Source organism: Neodiprion lecontei, chromosome 3, assembly GCF_021901455.1.
Source record: "Neodiprion lecontei isolate iyNeoLeco1 chromosome 3, iyNeoLeco1.1, whole genome shotgun sequence".
NCBI lineage: Eukaryota > Metazoa > Arthropoda > Insecta > Hymenoptera > Diprionidae > Neodiprion > Neodiprion lecontei.
In genome coordinates, this window is record NC_060262.1 from 22944969 (window position 1) to 22968088 (window position 23120).

Genomic DNA, 23120 nt, shown 5'->3' on the forward strand with positions numbered 1-23120 from the left:
AAATTATTTTTATGTAAGTATTCTTAAAGAAAATAAAAAGAACTAAATGCTTTATGAACTAAAATCTATATTATTTTATAAAAAAGTGGAACAGATCTGATTGAATCTGTATGGGTTTGTATCGAAATAATTGATTCGATATACGGCTTTTCGCTTTACGGCCAACTTTTCCGGAAAGTATTTAGGGCGTTACGCGAACTATCATGGGTGTAGTTATTTCTCGTATGAGCAACGACATAACGTAAAATTTACAGCAAGTCACAGTTACATATTCCAAATTCTATAACGATTCACAGATTTACAAGATACGATATTTGTATTACAATCACCTCTTTCTTCTCTCTGTATATAGTAGGTATACAAGGTTCTGAAGTATTATTCTTGTTTCACGGTGACTCAGAGTTATTTGACGTTTGGACGAATTTTCGATTTATAAATATAATCTTGACGTTTTTACGCAGTATTTAGAAAATCAGTCCGCACAAAAATCTAGGTCCCGATGGCTATCAAACTATAAAAAATTGGATAAACATCCCACAAGTGTTCTGTTTCCACAACAAACCTCTGTAGACTGATGATGAGACTTAGGTGTGCCAAGAACATAAAAGTAATCACATTTTGTAGCTAAGTGATGATGGAAATGGATCGGTATGCAGCACAGAATATAGGAAGAGAAGTGAGAATTCTCAACGAAAGGCAAAGATAAAAGAAGTATACACTATATGTAGGGGGACGTGTGGAACGGTTAGGTTCAAAAGACTGAACGTCGTTACGATAAATATAACAATGACCACAAATCGTTTCATTCGAAATAATGCCTCCTCTTGCTCTGCTTGTCAGAACCGCGAGGCTTTGCTTTAAAGCGAGAAAATATCGTTAAAAAGCATCCAACCTTCAATATTTCAACATTGTTTGAAAGCCAAGATTTGTTTTGGTTTATTTTGAGAATACTCCGAAGCTTTTTTTTGTGATAAGCTTTGTAGCATAATTGATAATGCTATTCCGATAATTTTTTTTTTAGTGTTATAAGACACCCTGAAAAATCACCACGTCCTATTTTTTTTTCTAATACATGCTTCTATCTAAAAAAAATTCAAAAGCAGCATTTTCTATGAACTCCTGCAACGATCTCGGAAACGGCTAGATGGAAAAATCTGAAATTCACATGACTTCACATTTAAATGATGAGCTTGAAAAATTGCGCGTGTTTTTTTTTTATTTTTTGTTCACAGTATGCTTCTATCATAAAAAAATTCATGCAACACAGTCCATACGACGTTCATAGAAAACTATACATATAAATTGCTAGAAAAAAAATAAAACAATAGGCCAAACAATAGGGGCAGGGCCACCTTAGAGCTAAAACATTTATTGAAGAAAAGTTACAATAACATCAAAGAAGTTATAACTTATACGTAAAGTTTCAACAATTTACTGCAACGACCTCAACAATCCCTTTACTACCGTTCGTTAGAAGAATAAACTATGTATATAGCTCCAAAGATTACAACGTATACAGTGCCATGTAATCTCATTGAATCAGTGTAATTGTTCCAATCGGACAATAATGTACCAATGTATACAAATCCGATCCATCGTGCTAGAACGGTTTTCCCAGTTTTTTGAGTTTTCTGATTAAGTTGGGCTTCGTTTCAAGTGCTTTAAGTATAAACGTGACAAGAACACCGGTTTGATTATATGGTGGAAAGGGCATTCCTTCGAGGTTATAGATGAATATGGTACCTAGACTATCACCGGCAACGAGCTGATTTCCGTTGGCAGTGAACTCTAGAAGCAAGAGTCTTCCTTGAGTATCGCAAGTTGTGCTCGAGGCTGCGGTATAAGATTTCCTTCTGATATCCCAGACGTCTATTTGATTATTAACGATGGTCGCTACGACCGTAGAAATTTTCGGACTCCAAGCGGCCTTCTGAACGCAAGCCATTTGCGTCGATAAGGTAATCAAAGGCTCGTTTATCCCATCAGCCCATATTCTCGTGCACCAATCTGCCCCACAAGTCAGAAAAATCTTTGAACAAAATGGCGAAAATTCTATAGCATAAATCGGTCCGTTGTGTGCACGAAAACTGTCGATGTGTTGCTGCAAATAAGTAGTCGAACATCGATGAATACAACCCTCGTCAGATCCGACGAAGTAGATCATTGGAAGTCCCGGATGCTTGCACAATACGAGTGCTCCTGGGTTTCTGGTGATGGAAATATCGTGAACGACGCACTGTTCGGGCTGCTGTTCCACACCCTTGATTTTCCTCTCGTTCCTACTGATCCGCATTATCTGATTGCAGCTGAAGTCTGTGTCTGCTCTATAAGAAAGAATACGCCCGTCCTGATTGCATGTGTAGAGCTGCTCCTCAAACATAACTTCGTCTTCACCCGGCCACCATTGCACTTGCCAGTGAGGTGCGTACGAAGGCGAACTCGTTCTGCTGCTACATCGCATTATGACCAAATTCTTATTACTGACATCGATGACCTGCACCACACCGTCGTAAAATCCAATCGCCAAGAGATTTGGCCGGTTTCGACTCCAGTCAAGAGCGGAAACCGGACTATTGAAGTAATGCCATCGGCCAGCCCTATGCGGGTTCTTCGCTGTCCATATCATCACAAGTCCTTGACGGTTTTCCTGGTTTTCAATTGGCCCGTAGCCTACAGCCAGAACATCTTTGTTAACATAGTTCCAACAAAAACAAGCCACGTTGTATCCTGCGCTGTGTTCCGATACAAAGGACCACAAGAAATCTAGACTGTACGTGAATTGCAGTCTAGGACTGTACGGGTCTTGTTTTATTATTCCTTTGAATCTTTTTTGAGCTACTATGTAGAGGCTGCTGGCTACCATACGCTCCACGATTGTTGCAGAATCTAAAAAGTCAGTCTGTTCGGCCAGCTGCGCCAATTGCATCTCTAGCGTCCATTGTTCACTGCTTTCCTCGATCTGAGGTAATTTCGTTGGACTAATCTGTAAAACGGTTGTACAGTTTCATTACAGTATTGGAAACAAGAGTTAAAACTTAGCAGGCTGAGTGGCATGCTCCGTATGCGTAAGACTTAAAAACCATATTCGTCGACAAAGTCGTAATATCGTAATATTCATTTCACAAGCTCCATGATATTTTTACCAGCAAGGCAGGGACGCCAACTTTTGGAAACACAGCATGAGATAATATACGTTAAACTCTCCCGCGTCAGGTAAAATAGTAGATGCAAATTACGTGGTTATGACGATTTGTAGGAATCATTAATCATCAGTTAGTTAACATCAGAAGTTAGTGAAGCCTTTCTCAAACAGCACAGAATTGAAAGTCGTCAAAAAAACATCCAAAGGATATCTTACGCGCGATTTTTTGACGCCTAAAAGATTTCTTCATGTACATAAAACATCTTCGTGTCTGAAAGGTATCCTTGGGGCCTTACAGTCGTGACGAAATGGCGCATAAGACATCCTGTCGACGTCATTTTGACGACTTTAAGTTTTGTGTTGTCTAGCTTCCAAATCATTAAATCAACTATTTGAGATCTACTTAACCTAAAAAAGAACGCACCATTTACACAACTTCTATAAGCCGGGTTTGTTCGCTGAAGCTCAAGTTAACCAACTTGCATAAAAATCCGATAAAACTCGCAAATGCGAAATCGGACGCTCAATCTGCTAAGGTTCCCTGTTTTCCCTAGTCATCGTTTCTTCTCAATTGGATACTTCTCACTTCAAAACAGTAATCTCAGAAATGGATTAAAAAAATTCTGTGCTCCGTGCATCACTCTGAACTCGAAGTCTCATTTGAAAATTTGACACATGTAGCTTCAAAGTGGAATAACTTGAAAAAAAAAAAAAAAATGGAGTTACACCCAATCTGCAAAAAGTGTCTTGAAGCTTATGTTTCGAGCTTCGAAATGGTTTTTTCTCGAGTTTTTTTAAATGAATTTTTTCACAGAGTTATGCAACTTTCAAACTGCTGGTTTATCAAGTAAAAATGATTGGCTCCTCAATTTTTCTGACTAGTATAGTTTATCTATCAAGACTATTCAGTAACGGCTGCTTGATTAGCTACGAAATCAAAAATTGACCGTTGATCGGGATCATGCGTCAGTCGTAAAAAGTAATTGCGACAGGCGCCCATACCCTAATGTGTTAGAAATTTCAGGACAACATATTACCAATGCTACGTTTAAAATAAATTGCTTTGTATATACGTTTTTATGCTACGCTAATTTGACATTGAGTCTACCGATTTAATTAATAAGCATATGAACGTTAAGCCTTATAAACTGTGAAAACACTGTATGAATTTGTCAGAATTCAAAAGCCCTTAACTTGATTTGTTGTCGAACGATCTTCGAAGGTAGGAAGAGAATTTTTAAATTAACAATACTTGATACAACGAGGCAACTGAGAATTCAAAAAATTATTAATTTTCGAAACATTTTTTCACCGTTTTCAATGTGCGTTTAGATTTTGAATTTTTTTTTTTAAAGTTTGTCATGAGATTCAAAAATGGTACAAAGGCAGTACGAATTAAAAGTAGTTCCTTGTTACTTGCATTTCTATACATTTGCAAAAGCAGTGGATGTTACATGATTTTTTTCGATTTAAATAATATCTTTACGTAATTCGTTAATACGTATCACTTCCAATAATTTCACATGGACAGATTTTGAAGACGTACCTTTTTTTCTAAAGCCTTTTGTCTTGCCTCTTCCAAGTGTACGAAGATTGGACCCTGAGATTTCGAGGTTTTCAATTTTTCGAAAGTGTCATACATGATCCAATTATTGACCATATTGCCTTGATTTCTTCGCTTTGTTCTAGCTAGATATGTCGATCTATTCTTACGGTAGACACACGGCGTTTGGGCTTCAGCATTAGCCAATTTTCTGTTCGACCCCGGACCTACTGTGATGTACTCATACTGTTCGTTCATCTGCTTTACGGCCAAGCCCTCCTCTGACGATACGTTAACAGTTAACTGTGGTAGCTCGAATAAGAAAAATATATCTGTCTCTTGCAGAATTATATTCACTTTTTCTGGGTGGACACGAATAAGACCCAAATCGTACCTGAAGATAAAATTGATATTATGGGCGTTTCAAAATTTTATTGAGTATAAATCGGCCGAACGTCGGAATCGAGTTACAAAAACGAAGGGAAACCATTTAAAAAATGTCCAGTATTGTTTCTTTGCACTTATGATAGAAAATACGAATACAACATTATCCTCGCTATGTCTAAGCAATGATTCCGAGCAAATTCTTATTCAAAAAGCCAAAATATGAACAGTTTGAGAAAGAGTTTAATAACCAGGTGTTCCTTTAACCGATTCTAATTTTTTTGAGCTGCTTTTGTTCACCACCGAGATCACCTGAGATCACCTGAAAAGCGTTTAATAAATAGTTATCTCCAGAGTAGATAAAAATAGATTTTTGTAAGTACGGTACAACAGATGTCCATGAACAAATATATTTGCGGTTATAACTATGCTATAATGAGAGATTTATTGAATATTTTTCAGACTTCTTGTGTTAACGTGAGGGAATTTCACGTGAAGCGTACAACGAAAAAAATGTGAGGTTCTGAACTTTGTTCATATTCAGCCTAATTGTACTTCTAGAAAATATGAATGTGAACACCAATTTCTATTTTGAGGTTTAGTTATCAAGTTATGGGCGTCTAAAAAATTGACGTAATTGAAATGTTGATTTTTTAGAAGTAGTTTTTCAAATTAAAGAAATTTTCATTAAAATATTAAACATGCTGGTTTATATAGGCAATTTACTGTACCTTTCAATGATACAATCAGATTCGAAAATTGATTTATTTTTCTTGTAAAAAACCGAAAGTAAACATTCCAAAGTGAAATTTTACTAACTTCAATAATTTTTTTTTTTTTTTACTTCCAAATATAGCTCAAAGTTCAATCACTCTGACCGTTCCAATTACGAAGGCCTTTCTTAGATTATTGATCACTTGGCTTGTATTATACTAATTCGCTTAGATTTATTTTAACAACGTAGCAGGAATGTTATGTTTCGTACATGTTCATCATAATTGGCACAAATAATATTCCTGGACATTTTTTAACGGTTTTTTCTCTTTTTCTAACTTTTGATTAAGCCAATTCATACGTAACCATCATGAATATTCACCTGGGCAGGTAAAACTGGGATGGAGCCCTGTCTTCATCCGTGATAGACAACAGATTACCGGACATGAGACTGCCATCTATAGTAAAATCATCCATCAGTTGAGTCTGCTGCATATGAATCGAGCTGGACTTGATCATGAGGGAGGAAGTGGCTTTCAAATTTCCATACTGAGATCCCGAAGATTGAGAAAAGAGTTGGGTGTTACTTGAGCCCTGGCCCAAACCGATTGTGTCAAAGGCTGTTAGGTGATTTTCTTCGATCTCGTGATAAACGGCGTGAGTTAAATTTTTCGGCGTTAAGTCGACATCGTCGTGTATCACGCGGAAATTTCGTCTCCGATTTAGTATCGAGGTTAATGTTTTCTGTGCAAGTCGACGGTTTTTCGGTGGCATTGATGTTTTCGCTGACGTGATACTCTGGTTTTTGTTACCACCCCCATCAGAACTGACCAGTTTCCTTAGCGATATGCTTCTACTGCGCATTTTATTCGGCATGGTTCTTTTCGTACGATGAAACGTTGAAATGATGTACTTGAGTCAAAAATATTTGTTAAATAAAAAAATGCAGACTCCACTTTAAAAGTACAGTAATTTGACAACACTCGTTTGCCCGTTATTATTCGAACCTTTAAATAACAAACTAGTCCCAACACTTTTATTATCTGAATTGTTATTAATTACTGCGATTATTTTTTTGCTGGGATGTCAAAATAAATCCACGCATTACGTAACACTGCAGTTTGTCATGCATTTTTGTTGAATTAAAATGTATTGTTTTCGTATTCACCGGCTGTAACGAGGGGTGATATCGATCATCGTCAACAACTATCGGTATTGCCAACATCCTAAATTAAATTTCCTTGTTGTGGTGTTGTTTTTAGTTCTGGGGCAAGCTCTTGATCAATCTCAATAACCGTCGCCCGAAGAGAAATCGCCCTGGTTTTGACCTAATTAGCGTAAAATTATTGCGGCACTTTCTAACCATCGACCTGATCAAAAGTGAAAAAGCACTATGCTGTTATAGTCCTGCATATCAGTGTAATCAATTTTTTTTAAAAACTCCGTAGCAGCTGAACAAAAAAATGATAGTAATAAATATTGTGCAGTAATAATTGTCGCGAAGCGTATGAACAAATTTGCGTCTCAAATATCTAATTGTCACACTAACGACTTGTTAAACTGCACCAGCTCAATGAAATTGTAGTCAATTTCGCTATACATATACTGCGGGTATAAATTACAATCTTATTATAAATGTAGAAATTTTGACGGTAAATTAATTTGTGAAAGTGTCTGAAAGAATGATAGAGTATAGTTATATTGGAAGCTTACCTTTTTGGTATAGATGAATGTGACATTATCGTTACTGTGAAAGACGATATATGGAGCTTTCTCAGTAAGCGCGTTATTCGTACATTTCTCGGGAAATTTATTTGAATTGGTATTCTAGGCTGGAAATTTGAAAAAATCAATTTTTTAGGCATCTTATTATAGCTACATCATTTAAGAATATTTTAGCCCGAAGCCGGTGCGGTTCAATAGAGCAGAGTTCGAGGCTAGAAAGATCAGTCTATGAAGAAACTGTGACTAGCAAGAACCGAAAACTTTAAACGCATTTATCTCGAAATTACATTTTTCGACCTGGTTGACATGAAATCGCAAGTTCTATCCACCCGATTGACTTGAAATTTGGTACGAACCTTCAGATACATCCCTCTATAGTACCTACCACGGGCAATCACTTCAAAAAATTGAAGACAACGAAAAAAAATAGGGAAAAAATTAATTTTACCTTTAAATAAATGCCATTTTTGTATTTTCTGTTTTTTTTTCCTTTCGGTACAGGCTATAGCGAAATTCTTACTGATCAAGTGGTTTTACTGTTTTATGTGAATTAGGACTATGGAATCGTGTCAACCGGCCCATCTATTTTTTTTGTCACGGCTCTATTTAGAGGCCCATAACTTTTTGAATTTTTTTTTTCACAAACACTCAACTGTAAGTTCTTCAATCACCAATAAAAAGAGCGTGAAAAAAATGGGTGCTAAAATAATTTTCATTCTTTTTTACACCAAGCCCAATAAAATGCCCGAAAACTAGACCTTTAGACTAGAATACCCCCTTAATTGATGTATGTATTATGGATGGGGGACAGTCCACATTTCATTGTAATATTTTCAGGGATAGCTGCACGGTCAAATATCAGAAGTTATTCGCCATAAAATCTTTCTTGGACAGAAGTAGAGGTATTCACGAACTCGGCAGTGCCAAAGAGATAAAAAAAAAAAGCGGTGCAAATTCAAATACCGATGAATTGCTAAGTACACAAAGGATCAAGCACAAGAGTCAGAAAAAAACTAGACGACGAGCAAGTAATTGAAATTATCAGGGACATCAGCCAAGGAAAAATTAAAACTGTTGCATATTGCTATTTGCAGACTAATTGAAACACCTTCCTGGAACGAAGCACGTTACATACTAGCTTTAGTCAACGATTATTCAAAAAACGTTTTCCCTACTGAAAATGGTCAAGTATTAAATTATAAAACATAATGACTGAAATTCACGTGTAATTTGATACATGATTTATTTTGTAAATTTGTTAAAATAAATAAAAATCTCATAATAAATTACAAAAGCACGAATCGTCAGATATAATAAATCAAAAATCATATAGCGAACTGAATAATTTTTATACGATTTTTGATCAATTGTTTGATTTTTTTTCACTTTGGTTCTCAGTCAATAGATTTAACGCTCGAAACATAACAGTGACTCCTCGAACAAACATTCTAGTGTTATTTGCATGAAACAACACGAATCCATATTATATTCTATTTCAGGAAGCAAATGTTTGTTCGAGGAGTCACTGTTATGTTTTAAGCGTTTGATTCCCACTACACGTATTCGTTTTGGAACATCGTTCATACTTCTTCCGTTAACTATACTTGGTAAACATTATGAAAACAATTGATAACATTTTTGAAATATAACTTTGTTTGGGAACAACATAATGATGTTCGAAGTCGTCGGTTTTTCCGCGACAAACGGCATTTAAAAAAATTATTATATGCATAATTATTGAAACTGATTGCCGGGGATTATGTATATACACACAATTGGATTACAAAGAAAATTAAATGAAAAAAAAAAAAAAAGTTGCGAATAGCGAGATACGATCCCGCGACCACCGGATGACGGGCCAGAGAGCTTACCACTGCGCCTCGCGACCATTGAATTATGATTATCGTAGTAAAGTATTTGAACGTGATGGAATATTTCAGTGTGGATTTTCTCGACAACGACAAAGAAGCGCATGTTAATGCTTTGCCACATTACACCTCTGGCCTTGAGCTTTTATTACGCGCAGTATGAATCGAATCTGAATTTCACAATTGGCTTTTACAGAACCCATAGCGCATGCGCAATAACTTTCTGCATTCTGCTTATGGCTTCTGGTTTTGTGTGCTTCGGCCTTAAGGCTGATTTTTCACGTGCAGCAAACAGCTGAATGCAACCGCAGCAAGAATGCTCTGATTGCTCATCAATTCTGGTGGTTATTTTGTCATCATAAAACAACTAGGAAGACACTAGAGTCGGAGAATGGAGATACTACTAGACCGCAGCGAGGCATCTGGGGGCGAACGAGGAGAATAGAGATGCTCGTAACAAGGTCCCTAGATTAGATCGCTTCGCTCGTAACGGAGTCACACGGCGACATTGAAATGAGGTTTTGTTTTTAGACCTGATACAAGACCGCGATGCCACCTATACTAGGGATCAACTTTCATTCTAGTTTCTTCTCCTTCTACTCCATGCTCGGTACTTTACTGTGCTAGTCAAAAAACCTACTGCTAATTGGATCGATCACTTACAGTGAAATTCACTTTTCGAAATGTCAAAATGCGTACGTGTTAATATTCAACATGCAATTATGTGTCATCACCATTACCGAATAAATTAGGACCGGTCTAACCAGTGTTTACAGGATTTGACGATCAAGCACATCGTTTACGTGTTATTCCGAACATCCGTTTCTCATTAAATAACGAAAATTATCTGCCAGATTACAGAACTTGCGCAATTCAAGAGTTCGTATCAGGCAGTCTGCCAAGAACTTTGAAGTGTCTGCGGTGTCAATATCAGTGTTTTCAAACAGTTGGATTTCCATTCACAGTCCGTAAGGTTACTACTTGTCGTAATTTTTAACTCTTCGAATCATTTATTATTTACTAAATCTAATTCGCTAAAACATAACCTCTGCTGATAGATAATTTTTCGTCGCTTTTCATATGGGTAATTTATAGATTTAATTAAATTCTGTCAGTCTTATTTTCAAGATCATCACCTACTCGTTTTCAGTAAATCTTATCAGATTTCGACGTTTTCCTAATCCCAACGTTGCGAATTCATTGTAATATCTGTCATATGTAGAGTCTCTTCTCTTTCATTTTAGCTATTATACTGTAAATATAATTAACTCTACACTCACTCAGTAATCATTGCAGTGGTGTAACATTCCCACCTTTGAAACCACTTTTCTAATCATTATTTTGATGCATAAATATGTAACATCCATTCGTCACCTATAATATTTACCAAATCAAGAGATAATTTAGAGCACCGTTGTAGATTGAATAACTGCTGATCCTTATCTATTTTAGTAAAGAATATCAGATTGAATAAGAAACATAGTCATAGTAATAAAGTAAGGCTTTTTTATCAAGGCAAACCAAAATTAAAAAGAATAGCAGTCTAGTTGCACAAATTATTACGATTGCTGCCTTGAATTTAGTTTTGATAGTACAAGTTTATTCTGAAAGTGCATGCATGTAACTGCAAGCTCTTTTTATCACAATGACATTACCAACTTATACCAAGTTTAAAAATAATCTCATTGTATGTACAACTGATCAAAATTGATAGTTATAGTCGATAAATTTATGATAATACCGATATTTTTCTTACAGGTCATTTGACATTTGCAATAAGTATATTGTCAACATTGTTTTTTATACACATATTTGCAAATTATTATTTATCATCAGTTCTACCCAAGATGGTAAATAAATTATTTATCAAATATTTGGAAAGATAGACTATAAAATTTCAAAGTTCTTCAACGAAGTACATGATGCACACAAATCGAGGTGGATTCTGACCAATTCAAGGCTGCCAGTGTCGTCTGCTATTTATGTTAAATAGTTGGTGGCAGACAACATTGGTGGCCTTGAACAGATCAAAACTCACCTCGCTTTGTGTACATATCTCAAAATGTTAAATACATGGGAATATCAGAAAAAGCGGTAAAAGCTTGGGAATTATTAAGATTTTCTTTGAAAAATAATTTCTTACTTAAAATCCAAGTCATTGTATAAAGCGTTTAGTAAATACGTTAAAATCATTTGCAATGCACATCATTTGAATGTGAAATTGTTTAAATTTCAAACTTTTCAATCGATCTCTTTTCAAGATCATCGCGGACGTTTGTCAGGACAAACAGAAAGACCGGAATTTCTTAAAAAATGTATTTTTTGGACACTAGAGGTCTGAAAACATAGATTCATTGAAATTAAGATAGGTTGTTCTCGATCAAAACCAATATTTCTCTTATATCATTAGAGGTGATGAACAGTAAAAAAGCAATTATAATTCTCAGGGTATCTTCTGCCTCTTAAATTTACCTACCTAAATCCTGGAATTATTTTGGGACATAAATATTGCTTCTTAGGTATGGAAAAGTCTGGAATACTTTTGTTATAATTTATTCTGGAAAAGTTAACATAATACATTTTTGATTGAATAACCACAACATTTCGTTTGCAATTTCCGAAAAAGATTTATATTAATAATTGTGGTTTGCATTGAAATTGACATCATACCAAAAAAATTTATTTGACGTCAAAGGCATATCATGATAAAACAGTATAAAGTACCATGAAATACTATAGTGTGGCTAAGAGCTACCATGAAATATTCGTGAAATATTGTAAAATGGTCGTGAAATATATGAAATACTGTCAAATGGTGTGAAATCCTACGGAAACTCAATGCTATACCTGTATGCTATGAAATGGTTGTAAAATGGTCAGGATGCAACATTGTCACGTAGTTGCCCACACGGTTAAAACTGCAGTCTCATGATGAATTTGTATTTTGAACGCCAATTTCAATCAGCTTGCAGTGCAGTTGATGAGGTGAAAGTTAATATCGGTGTAACAATGTATTTTTTGAAAAACTCATCATATTTCAGGCTTTAGAATTTTCCGAATTCAGGAAATCGTGATAGAACATCGCATACTCAATTATTTATACTTTGTAAATTCAATGTGCTAGATGCCGTGAACCTTACCGTTTCCATATTTTTAACGATAAATATCATTCTGGCCTATATGCCGCTCCAGCAGTCATGTCAAACTGCACAGTGTAACATGATATACATGCGATTGACGGAATAAAATTGAACAATATTATTGTTTGATATTATCATCGAATTTTATGTTCTTCGTTTCTCACCAGATGTCTTTTACTTTTGAATAGAATTTGTTATTAATTGCAAATACTTTTATTTGAAAATTACTGTCATATTACTAAGTGATGGTGAAAATTTGAATTAATTTTGTTGTTCAATATATTAACTTCACAAAAAAACAGTTGATGCTATTCAATGAAACAAGTAAAGGCAGAGTTTATGCCAAAGTATGTTTTTAGATTTCTTTGTAAAGCAGTTTACTAATATAATTCGTTGTTCGCTTTTTCGAAAAGGAGCTAGCTGAGATGAGCACCGCGAAAGAACAGCCCGGGCCGTCGAAGCCTTCGGGGTCAGCGCAGGAGGAAAAAGAAAGGGATGAACGCATGTTCGAGTGCAATATATGTCTGGATACAGCTAAAGATGCTGTGGTCAGCATGTGCGGACATTTATTTTGGTAAACATGAAGATTCATGATAACAAAATCTGTTGTTAGGCTTTGAACAGAGGATAGCCAACATGATACTAAGAAGTCGAAACTCAACAAATGCACATGATACACTGCAAAACTCACCTGTATTAAGATGACATGACATGTAGAATCACGTTCTTGGTAATGACTTCCTTCATTAGAATCTTCTGAAAAAAATAGTATATATGTAACGGAAAAATTGAAATCCTACAGCTAAAATTTGTGATTAAAAAAATAAAGGCAATCCTATGGTCTTACCAAATACCACAATATAGCTCTTTTGTGCTATGATATTTTGAAAATTTGTGCCAAATATTTGATAAAACCACTTTCTTTCAAATCACATCTTTGTAGTAGGCACATATGGAATCATTTTTTTTTTCCACAATATTAATGAAAATTGCTGCTTTTATCACTTCTTTATCCACGGTTCAAATTCTAAAAACAAAATGTTATTGTAAGTATTACTATTTTGGTGTTGAAATCGTGAGTTTAAATGGTGTTGTTATAAAATAAACATTGAAAACAAAGGTCGGCTCTAAACCTATGGTCAGATTTCGTTGGAAAGACACAATGGTTATTAATAATTTTCATTTACTGCTCAAATACAATATAATCTGAAGTAAGAAAAACAAATTCCAGCTGGCCATGCCTTTATCAATGGCTAGAAACTCGACCCGCAAGGCAACTTTGTCCTGTCTGTAAGGCTGCGATTAGTAAAGAAAAAGTTATTCCATTATATGGACGCGGAATTACCAAACAAGAAGACCCAAGGTAAGTGAATTTGCATTGTTAAATTATGATCGATTTTTGGGTCTGATTTAAACTGCCTTTATTGTGTATTAAGTGAATGTTGTCATTCAAATCAAGGCCTTTACAGATACAGCAATGTAATTCTTTATTTATTTATCTGTTGAATAATCAATGGTGTACCTCTACCCTTGTACATAAAGAGAGAAATAATAACACAGATATAGATAGCATTAGGTGGTCCGTTGGTCGTAGTATGATGACTCTCGATAATAACTATTCGTACATGAATAAAGATCTGGAAAGGCTACTAATAGTGTATAAGCTGGTGTTGTACGGATAGAACCAACCTACATTCTCATTTCCCAGAGCTAATAAACGGCTTGTTATAGAATAATGCTTATTTTTCATGTTAACGTAAAAATAATAATTATTGTGCTGCAAGGTTCTGCCTGGAGCAGAGAATTGAAACCAGAACAGTATTTTAGGACAATCAATCATGTTATTAAGAATTTTATAAGTAAAAAAATTAGATCGATTGTACACATTGCCAAACTAACGGTATTTGAAGAATTTGAGAAATGTTAGAGTAATTGTGGTCAGTAAAGTACATCAGATTACCAGTCTTAGAAGTTGCAAAGCATAAGAATAGGTGATTTACTTTTTCAAATTTGTACATATTTGTATTTATGTGAAATTTCCAAATAACAAAACACAAGGTAATTTTTGGATAAGTGAATGAATTGTAAAATGTTCTGAAAGTTTGTACATTACTAGAGTTTTTTGAATAGCGCTTAATGAAGTTGATTTGTTTTGTAGCTTTTTATATTTAACATTTTTGTTAAAGTTTAATTTACAATCAAAGTAGATGCCGAGATCCTTAGCTTTGGAAACTTTTTTGAGAAAGAAATTTCCCAATTCATATGGACTAAGCTCTGATAGCAAAACACGACTATCGAAAGTAATACAGAAATATTTATTTATGTTGGATATTAAGCCATTATTCATAAATCATCCATGGATAGCGTCTGAATCATTCTGGAATAGTGTTTTCTCATTAGCATTCATTATTACCTCAAAACATTTTAGCATCTTCAGCGAAGAATAGGAAGCTAACAAAGTTAATTACAGAGTGAATGTTGTTTATAAAAATAGTAAAAAACAGTCAACCAAGATGACTACCTTGTCCTACGCCAGAGGTAACATGAATCGGTGCCGATTAAGATTGCTCGATTTTTACAATTTGAATACGACTTTTTAAGAATGAAACGTCCTATTGAAGTAGTTTACTATTTATGCCATAAGCTAAAGCTTTGCAAAGGAAGAATTTCTTTTAAATTATCACAAATCCGGCTTCTATAGTTGAATTTCATAGTTGCAAATTTCTTATATTGTACAATAAAAGATATACAATTTTTTTTCCAATTATCCACATATGACGATCAAATCTGGTGTACCATCTGTTTTGTGAATTTAAATAAATTTGTTTCCACCGGTTAGCAAAAATTGTTTCAGTGATTACTTGTTTATCCAATGACATTAGCTACTATTCTTTTTACTACAATTTGAATTTGAAAAAAAGCATTTCTTTCAGTGATACAATCGCCATGTATAGTTAACACATAGTTTCCGAGAGTAAGTCATAGTTGCCTTCCAATCTAATAATAATAATAATAATAGTAAAAATAATAATTCCACTAATGAATTAGTTTATTCGACGGTATATTATTCCAACTGTTTTATGTATTTATATCTATAATCTTTCTCATTACAGAAATAACGTTCCACCTCGACCAGCTGGGCAAAGATCAGAACCTGAAGCTAATGCAGGATTCTCAGGATTTGGATTTGGTGAAGGCGGCTTTCACATGTCTTTTGGCATCGGGGCATTTCCATTTGGTTTCTTCACATCTACCTTCAATTTTGGAGAGACAAGACCTGGTGCAGGTAATTTGTTACACAGTATTCATAAATTCAATGAGTGCAGGTACTTGTTTTTGTTTTGATTTTATGATTCTGAGGCTGATTAGGTTCGGTCATTCTAAGGGTTTAAGGGGAATAAAATAAAAGCCTAACTTTGACGATTTATTTTGGGAGTATGGAGAAAGAAATAGGATTTTCTTCAGAGGATTTATTTAACACATATTGAAGTATGAAAAAAAAATATATTTGTATCATCATTTTAATGAGAAATAACGACGGCAGAGCCATTTTCTTAAATCGCCTTTTTTTAAAACTTCTTCACGGGAGGACGAATTTCTCGTAAAGTACAAGACATAAATCTTGTTATAAAAAAAATATGAAATTTTATTCTTGAACGAATGTTAGATGTTGCATCTGTCTTACAAGAAGAACTTATTGAAGACTAGTCAAGTACTTTTTCCACAAAAAATGATATCCATTTCAATGATTGATTTAAGAAAACTGATCGTGAAAAAGCAAGCCATTTTACAACTGAATAAGTAGGACCCCGAAATTTCTGGAAAAAGTTAATTCAAAAACGACTATTACGTTCGGAAATTCTTTAAAAGTCGTAAAGAGTTTTGTAGAAATATGTGACTGTAAATGTGTGATTGGAGCGACTGGTTCAGAACAGTGCTGCAGAGTTGAGGATCAATACTCGTGCAATATTAATTAATAAAAAAGGGTAAAACTCAATAATTTAGGGTCTTTGGTACTGGTTATATAATTTTTGAAAACGTTTTTGTACTCTGCAGCTCCTCGTGGCAGCCCTCAATTCCTAGAAGAGCAGTTCTTATCCAAAGTTTTTCTGTGGGTGGCACTGGTGTTCATCTGTTGGTTAGTCATGGCATAACATTATTCGTGAATCTTGGTACCCGATTTGAAACTGAACTCTTAATACCTAATTAACGAGTTTATTTGTATCAATATATCGGCCTCTGCCATCTCTTTTTAAAAACTGATTTCTGTCAATCTTATTGTACTAAAGCCTGTGTGAATATGATGGTGGTAGTTGATTTTTTTCTTTTTTTCCTTATGTCAGAGAGACAAACTGTTTAAAGAAATTCTTGTGTCTGGATGAAACGAAAAGTTAATGATACTAAGAATTTCAAAGTTATTAATACATACATCCACTTTCATGATTTAATTGGTACTCGGTAAGTTAGGTGAAATTGACAAATCAAAATATCAAACCAAAAGAAAATATGATACATACGTATATGTAATATATTTTAATACACTGGATAATGATTATAAACCGAATATAAGAAATTGGAATAGAAATTTAAAATGTCACATAATAGAAGTAGCTTGTATCATAATAATATCAGCATCAAGGTGAAACATCATTATTTCATCTCGAAAAAATGAGCTGCAATAGCGAATATGTATCCAAGCAGGTGATAATTTTATTTGGTTTTGGAAATTTTACCAATTAAATGTATATATAATAGGTAGATTTGTTAAGAAATATCTATCTTACACAAATTCAAAATATGTAACTGTAACAGAGAAATTGAAATTGTGTTTCCGTTCAATGCTGTATAAGTGTAACGTACATTTCAAGTTTGTATATAATTTAATTTTTAAGTTAGATTTAAAAAGAAGCAAAAGTATTGAAAATAAAAGACGTTCGGATAAGTAAATGTATATATGCGGACTAACGTTAATGTAACACTGTAATATAATATGATATAATATATATACTACATAGATACATATGACGCTCATATTGCATATTACTATAATGGAAAAAAAAATCGTACAACAATAACCATTGTCATGGCTGCTCACGTCCCCGAAGATATTCTTAAGATGATGAAGAAAAAGATGATCTCGTCATTTTTAGAGTAAAAAAGACATGCATGCATGTTATATCAATTTAATGAGGAATATCAATTGTAGAAACCCTCAGAAAGATGCGGAGTTGCCGCTATTTTTTCAACACAAAATTCCCCGACTTTTTCAGGTACACCAGTCGTAGGATTTACGTTTACATGAAAATTACACCATACAGCATGATATATAATTTTGACTAATATATAATAAACTTGAATAGTAACAAGCGGGAGTACCACAAGTTTATTTCTTTAATACAACAGCATACCAGAAAATGTAGGCAATGTAATTGAGTTCTTTCAATGGAGTCAATTTGATTCGCATATAAAGTGAAGAAATCTGAAATAATTATGTCGTATTTTTTCTTTTTTCAATTATAAAAAAATCGTCGCTTATACAGTTGATTGGGAACTATAACGATCCGATGACGTCCCACATGCTAACAAAAATTATTATCGCAAAATTCAATCTATTGAAAGATATAAACTATTTCTGATTGATTTCACAACCATTTTATACCTTTTCATACTAGGTATTTCATATACATTTCATGCTATTTCATCAAAAGCATTCCACAAGTATTTTATACTATATCGAAGTCAACTGTTACAGTTATTTCAGGAGTGGGTACCCCTCGATTAGTTCATTCATTGTATTCGTCTTAATATCCATCAAAACCCATGCAGATTGTTCATTCTTAAAAATAAATAATTTGAATTTCGTAATGAGAAAAACTTGAGTTTCTCATGAAAAAGTTTTTTTCAATCTGAGAATCAACTTTGAATGGAAATAATCTGATCTTGGTTGTGCACAGGTTCCTATTGATGTAGGGAGTTCAAATTTTTTAAAACATTATTTTAGAAAATCAATGAAATTCAATTGCCTCTAACATGTGCAGTTCTTTTTAAATTTTTTTATTTAAGAAAAAGAAAATATGATTCAACCTTTTTTGCTTTCTTGTGTTGTACACACATGGAAAGTGGCATTTTTTTTTATTAAATGAAGCGTCCCAATTAGTGCAACACTTGTATTAATAGAGCAATATCTAAAAAAATTAAGACACAATTATATGCACTGTTTCACGTATTCCATACTTTTACATATTACTAAACTTTCAAACCTCTAGTGGACATAAACTCTTATTAGAAATACTGACGCAACGTTGATGCAAACGTAAGCAGAATATTGGAAAATGTATTTTTTTTTAGAAAAGTTGTGAAATTCCTTGACTTCAATCGAGAAGATAATTCCATTCAGTAAATTTAGAAAACTGGTCTGAAATTTTGTCGAATGTCACATGCAAATTTTTTGCTATACAAAGGATAATGGCAATATCAAATTTTGGCATTTTCCAGTTAGCCATAAAGTTTAGTTTAATTGATCCATGGTAAATATCAAAGTACAGTTGAACCTAGATTATGCGAACTAGTTGGGACTGAGCGTGGTTTGGATGATCACAAGTTCGGAAAACCGAGACGCAATTTTTATCATAAGGTATAATAATATATACTACACAAATTTAAATCGACCAACAGTCCATATTAAATATCCAAATACATATTGAACCTGTTTCAAACACCGAACGATTATTTTATTACTTTGGTTTTACAGAGTCGTCTATTGTCAATGGACGAACAGCTGCTTCACATTATTTTGGAAGCAACAATGTATATTTTGTACGATAAATGTATTTTTTGAGTCGGTGTTCAGATAATTGAGGTTAGACTACATGTAGAATTCCCTCTTGACAAGATTTTTTTTTAAATTTACTGGAATGAGAAAACTGGTTTTCCTGAAATAGTTCATCGCCAATTTTCGAAGCTTTTTTTTCTGTAAGACAGTAATTGGTTTGTAATAGAAAAGCGTGATCATATCACAGGTGGAACACAAAAACATGTTCATTAAAAGTTGGTACTATCTATAATGTACAAAACTCTAGGAAAAATAGTTGTAAGGTGGAATTTTTCGAAATTAAAAATCATACTGTATTTTTCTTCAGACGTATGAATAATTACAGAATGTATGATACATCAATTACTTCAGACAGTTATATTTCATCTTTAATGGGTCTTGATATTTTAAAACCCTTATTAACTAACAATTCGTTGCATTCCTCACGATTTAATCGAGAAAGTTGCAGCCTCTCCACTTCCTGCAAAATTTTATTTCATTGATCAAACGTATACATGTATACATATGCCTCACACTGTTGAAAAATGCAGTACTTGATTCTTATTTTATGGGTGATCGTCAAGTTGAAATAATTAATTAAACTTGGGTGACAATGTAAGTCACTTGCAGTTATGAAATTCCAGTTCTATATTGCATGAACTTAATTATTTGACTGAATAGATTCAATTAACACACGTATATATCAGAAACGAACTATACTGAGTATTTTTCACGTTAAAACAGATTTATCCCGTCTTAATGGATTTTTAATCCTGTGTATACCTAGTTGGAAATTCAAGTATGGCTTCAGTTCTCTTTGTCCATAAATAGGATTTATAGATACATATTCTGCTTATCCCAACCATGTAATTATTCTCATGTCATCTATCCAGAGTGTTTATTCATTGGAAATTTTGAATTCATAAAAATGCATACATCAAAGTTGCGAAATAGTAATGTGATCATGAGATATTTCATTACGTTAACCTGTAGAGGGCCAGCATTTTTCTCTTGAAATTCTCGTGACTTTTTGATTTCAATATGATGTAACATGATTATCGCCTAATACTATCCATTGCTTCATGTTTACCAATTTATATCTAATGATCCTGGACTAAAATGGCTGCGTAAAAATGAAATATCCTGCATAATAATAAAAATCATATATACTATGCTTTTACCTCATCATTCTTATTCAGCAGAACAAGTTCTGGTACAGCCCCAGGTATTGGCTTGAATTCAACGTTCTCACTGAAAGCCGATTGAGTTAAGGAAATACCAAGTCCGCAAAATTTTTAAGTTTTGTTCAAAACCTGACAAGTGCCAAAAAGAAAGAAAAATGTTGTAAAATTAAGATCTGTAAAATGAAAACCTGAAAATTACTCACAGCATGATATACCTGACGTTGTGATCGATCAAGTTCAATCGATAAACTCAAGTCACAACTAATACTGAGTTCTGATAAAAAGTTTTTGAAGCTAAATGAATCTTGTTAAAGTGACTTGCTGAATATTGCTACGACCTACATCTATTTTTATCGGAATACAATTTAGTAAAACCTGGACTTTGAGATCTAGATTAATGGATCAATCTTAGGTTTCGGCACATAGGGTATGCACATTGTTAAAACTATTTGCTATTGTGAAAGGACAAAAGAATATTTCGCTAAAATTTGATTTTGCTGCAGCTATTCATTCATGTTTCCTAGATTATCCAAAAATTGACAAACTTGATGTACCACTCACTACTAGGCTTGTAGTTAGGTATATTACATGCTACAGTTTATAGATATTTTTCTTTACGGTACCTATCAATCCACCAATAGACAGAAGGGGTTATAAATAATAAATAAATGTAATAAACTCTTAAACATATATATTATAGATTCTTGGTGATCGGTCAATTAAGAAAACGTAATTTTAGTTGACGTTTCTTAATCTTAAACTCTTAAACACTTGGTGCATCTGATATGGACTAAGAATATTACAAGAAGATGTTTCAGCTAGTTTGACATTGTTTATGTTGGCAGAGCTAAATGGGCAAATGTGTAACCTATCAGAAATAAGGTTTAAAATATTAAGATCCAACATATGAGATGTTAGTGATGCTCAAAGCGAGGGGGTATTCACTGATTGAAATTAGAAACCACTTTGGAAGGCAGTCAATTTGAAATTGCCTGAAATTATGTATCACCTGATCTATGAGTAAATTCCCATTCGGGTTAGTCGCTGGAAACTTTACTTTTGATATGCTGAGCCCAAGAGTATCAAAATCGAGTGTATATGGATGTGCTCGTTTTTACACAAATAACTCATAAAACATTTACTGTGTTTAGACAGCGCTCTTATTTCGGTTTTACTACAACTGATGCACGTAAACCGAATTACTTGTGTTTGTTTACATGTCTGGGAATAATCAACTACATAGTGCACAGATAGATTATGTTGACTAAGGTGTATAATAATTTAATTCACTGTATAACGCTGTTTTAAATTGATTTCGCTACAGTCAAATCTGCACATTCTATACCAACATAACATGCTGCTTTATTCCATAGGATCATAATTTTTAGAATTAGTTGAATACCTCTACCCTTTAGACGTATTTTTATTCCAGCATATTTTTTCTAAACCTGTAGGCCAATAAATTAAAACAGTACGCTCTTTAGCACCCACTTTGCGTATATCGTTCAGAGTGACACCTGAATAAGCGCACCATGTAATCACAGGTATTTAACTGGATGGAGCCCTACAAACAGTGTATATGTTAGCTGACCTTTGATTATACAATTATTGGAAAGGATACTAGAGAGGAAGATCTTCGAAGATGAATTTTTTCACCTCGGGTAGCCGGTTAAGACTGCAGCCTCTGCAACTCTATAAAATGACAACAGACAAGAAGTCAGTGATTCGAGACCGGTGAATTCCATATCAAAAGTGTAGCGGAAGACAACTGAATGGTACCTCAACTCGTGCCGCGGTATATTCATTCGTTGAAGAATATCCTAACGATAAAGTGAGTAAAACAATTAGAGCGAAGAACGCAGCTGTGGTACCGGTAAGTGTCATCTTTTAGTTTTTTATGACCGAAATTGATATTCCCTAACTTCTGTCAGTGCTTCGAGCATTACAGTGTTGCCAGGTTCCCTTCACTTCACATTCCCATGGTAATCGAGGACTGGTAACTCCCTTATGCCAGTCCGTGTTGAGGTGGAATTTCATGGGCAGCAAAGAGCAGCGGCAGTTTAGTAACTTACCAGATGTTACTTATAACATCTGTCTAGTGATTTGTAAATGTTTTGCGTTTGCTGCTCTGCTGTTCGGATGAATGAACTTTAAACAGCAAAAATTTGCACCAGAAGCGTTAGTAACTTTCAGTGAATTGCTACTGCTGCTACTTTTTGCTGACCATGAAATCCCAACTTTAGGTTGACGGAACGGAACACACGGAGCGCAATTAAAAGGAAATTTACCATTCTCGAGGGCAGTTTACCGTTCCATTTTTCCGCGATCCGTGTTCCGTATGTACATGGGACGTCACCGTTATCTATCTCCAAAGCTATATGATGTAGCATAAGTTGTCTGTGAAGCGGCTCCAAACTGCGTCTTCGTGTATGTTACTACATTTACGCGGCGATGGCTATTTCGATTTTACTATGGCCGAAGTAGTAAATCTAGATTCAAAAATGCGTGTAAATAGCGCATTATACCGGGCGTTGACTAGAGATACATAAAGAATGCTAGCTTTATGGGGCTTTTCGTAATCGAAAATAGCCGACATAAATTCATCGTCA

The 23120-nt window shown here is 34.2% G+C and overlaps 3 protein-coding genes across 9 annotated transcripts; 1 reads left to right on the forward strand and 2 right to left on the reverse strand.

Annotated features, from left to right (window-relative positions):
• Positions 1-1342: 1342 nt before the first annotated feature.
• On the reverse strand, positions 1343-9591 carry LOC107226594 (dynein axonemal intermediate chain 4-like). 4 transcript variants are annotated; one of them, XM_046734545.1, is made up of 6 exons: positions 9380-9591; positions 7497-7615; positions 6952-7153; positions 6166-6695; positions 4689-5079; positions 1343-2983 (listed from the first exon to the last, which is right to left on the reverse strand). In XM_046734545.1, exons 3-6 carry the CDS (start codon positions 7006-7008, stop codon positions 1601-1603), a joined length of 2361 nt encoding a protein of 786 aa, XP_046590501.1. In that variant the 5' UTR covers positions 7009-7153; positions 7497-7615; positions 9380-9591; the 3' UTR covers positions 1343-1600. The 4 variants fall into 4 exon arrangements, with proteins under 4 accessions (XP_046590501.1, XP_046590500.1, XP_046590503.1 ...); XM_046734544.1 differs by lacking the exon at positions 9380-9591 and adding an exon at positions 7957-8770; XM_046734547.1 differs by lacking the exon at positions 9380-9591 and having other exon boundaries at positions 6952-7111; positions 7497-7925.
• Positions 9592-9978: 387 nt separating this feature from the next.
• LOC107221609 (E3 ubiquitin-protein ligase RNF185) lies at positions 9979-17883 on the forward strand. 4 transcript variants are annotated; one of them, XM_046733919.1, is made up of 5 exons: positions 9979-10071; positions 12930-13090; positions 13748-13879; positions 15630-15802; positions 16573-17883. In XM_046733919.1, the coding sequence occupies exons 1-5, from the start codon at positions 10060-10062 to the stop codon at positions 16668-16670; spliced, it is 576 nt and encodes a 191-aa protein (XP_046589875.1). In that variant the 5' UTR covers positions 9979-10059; the 3' UTR covers positions 16671-17883. The 4 variants fall into 4 exon arrangements, with proteins under 4 accessions (XP_046589875.1, XP_015516143.1, XP_015516142.1 ...); XM_015660657.2 differs by having other exon boundaries at positions 10004-10460; XM_015660656.2 differs by having other exon boundaries at positions 10005-10349.
• Positions 16850-22564, reverse strand: LOC107221610 (selenoprotein M). Its single transcript, XM_015660659.2, has 4 exons — positions 22291-22564; positions 22133-22203; positions 20509-20578; positions 16850-19808 (listed from the first exon to the last, which is right to left on the reverse strand). The coding sequence occupies exons 1-4, from the start codon at positions 22393-22395 to the stop codon at positions 19704-19706; spliced, it is 351 nt and encodes a 116-aa protein (XP_015516145.1). The 5' UTR covers positions 22396-22564; the 3' UTR covers positions 16850-19703.
• Between the last annotated feature and the right edge of the window lie 556 nt (positions 22565-23120).

Excerpts from the sequence above, each read along its gene's own strand:
- LOC107226594 (XM_046734545.1), bottom strand. The coding sequence starts at position 7,008 with ATGTTGGCAATACCGATAGTTGTTGACGATGATCGATATCACCCCTCG. Across the intron at positions 6,696-6,951 it reads ATCACCCCTCGTTACAGCCG|TACATCATTTCAACGTTTCA; the intron begins GTGAATACGAAA and ends TTTTGACTCAAG. Across the intron at positions 5,080-6,165 it reads TCCCAGTTTTACCTGCCCAG|GTACGATTTGGGTCTTATTC; the intron begins GTGAATATTCAT and ends TTTTATCTTCAG.
- LOC107221609 (XM_046733919.1), top strand. Across the intron at positions 13,880-15,629 it reads ACCAAACAAGAAGACCCAAG|AAATAACGTTCCACCTCGAC; the intron begins GTAAGTGAATTT and ends TTCTCATTACAG. Across the intron at positions 15,803-16,572 it reads AGAGACAAGACCTGGTGCAG|CTCCTCGTGGCAGCCCTCAA; the intron begins GTAATTTGTTAC and ends TGTACTCTGCAG.
- LOC107221610 (XM_015660659.2), bottom strand. The coding sequence starts at position 22,395 with ATGACACTTACCGGTACCACAGCTGCGTTCTTCGCTCTAATTGTTTTA. Across the intron at positions 22,204-22,290 it reads ATACCGCGGCACGAGTTGAG|AGTTGCAGAGGCTGCAGTCT; the intron begins GTACCATTCAGT and ends GTCATTTTATAG. Across the intron at positions 19,809-20,508 it reads TGCTGAATAAGAATGATGAG|GAAGTGGAGAGGCTGCAACT; the intron begins GTAAAAGCATAG and ends AAAATTTTGCAG.